We start from the raw sequence: 802 nt of genomic DNA, 5'->3' as shown, positions 1-802 counted from the left end.
CCCCATGGGTGGCTGCCCTGCCGGTCCCAGGAGGCTTTAATTAAAGAGTGGGGAGAGGAGAGGGCAGCAAGGAGTGTGCGTGCATGCATGTGTGCATGCATGCGTGTGTGCGTACATGTGTGTGTGTGTGCAGGCGTGTGCAGATGTGTGCTGTGTGCATGCAGGCATGCGCAGGTGTGTGCTGTGTGCGTGCAGGTGTGTGCTGTGTGCGTGCTGTGTGCGTGCAGGCACACGCAGAGCCAGGGCTGTGGCTGGGGGTAGTGGGATGGAGGGGACGGAGCGGGAGGTGAGGGCTGCTCACGCCCTGCGCTGTCTCCCAGGGCAGGACAGGCAGGCCATGCTCGACACCGATGACCTCGAGTATGAGAGCATGTATGGGGAGGAGGAAGACTATGATGAGGTCCCAGAGATGGACAGCTTGGAGCAGCCTGCGATGAGCGGTGAGCTTCCCTGTGCCCACCTGGCACTGAGGATGGACTGCAGGGCTGCCCAGGCTTTGCTGGGGTGGTGCCTCCACATCCTGCCTGGCAGCAGGTCCCTGTGTCCTCTGGCTAGGGGGAATTTGGGATTTGCAGCCCACTTGCTGGCACCCCGGCGGAGTGCGTATTCCCCATCCCAGCACCACACTGCACATGTCGTGCAGACCTTGCACTCCATGCCCCTCACTGAAGCTGTCACTGGCAGTGATGGGTGGTTTGCTGGGCTGGTGGGACCGGCTTCCCCTGGCAGTTTTCCTGTGCTCCTGGTCATGAGCCACAGTCGGGGACTTCAAAGCCCGCAGGAGAGCAGGGAAGCCCCAGGA

At 62.2% G+C, this 802-nt stretch overlaps 1 protein-coding gene across 1 annotated transcript in view; it reads left to right on the top strand.

The window, feature by feature from the left end:
* COPG1 (COPI coat complex subunit gamma 1) overlaps positions 1-802 on the top strand; it is a 30,560-nt gene that overhangs the window by 4,026 nt on the left and 25,732 nt on the right. Inside the window, exon 13 of the mRNA XM_035894652.1 lies at positions 321-440. Coding sequence (XP_035750545.1) covers positions 321-440 — 120 coding nt within the window. The remainder of the gene's footprint in view (positions 1-320; positions 441-802) is intronic.

Source organism: Egretta garzetta, unplaced genomic scaffold (assembly GCF_000687185.1).
Source record: "Egretta garzetta isolate BGI_Z169 unplaced genomic scaffold, ASM68718v1 scaffold215, whole genome shotgun sequence".
NCBI classification, from domain to species: domain Eukaryota; kingdom Metazoa; phylum Chordata; class Aves; order Pelecaniformes; family Ardeidae; genus Egretta; species Egretta garzetta.
Note: the sequence above shows the minus strand (reverse complement) of the source record. Positions and strands in the feature narration are given on the sequence as shown.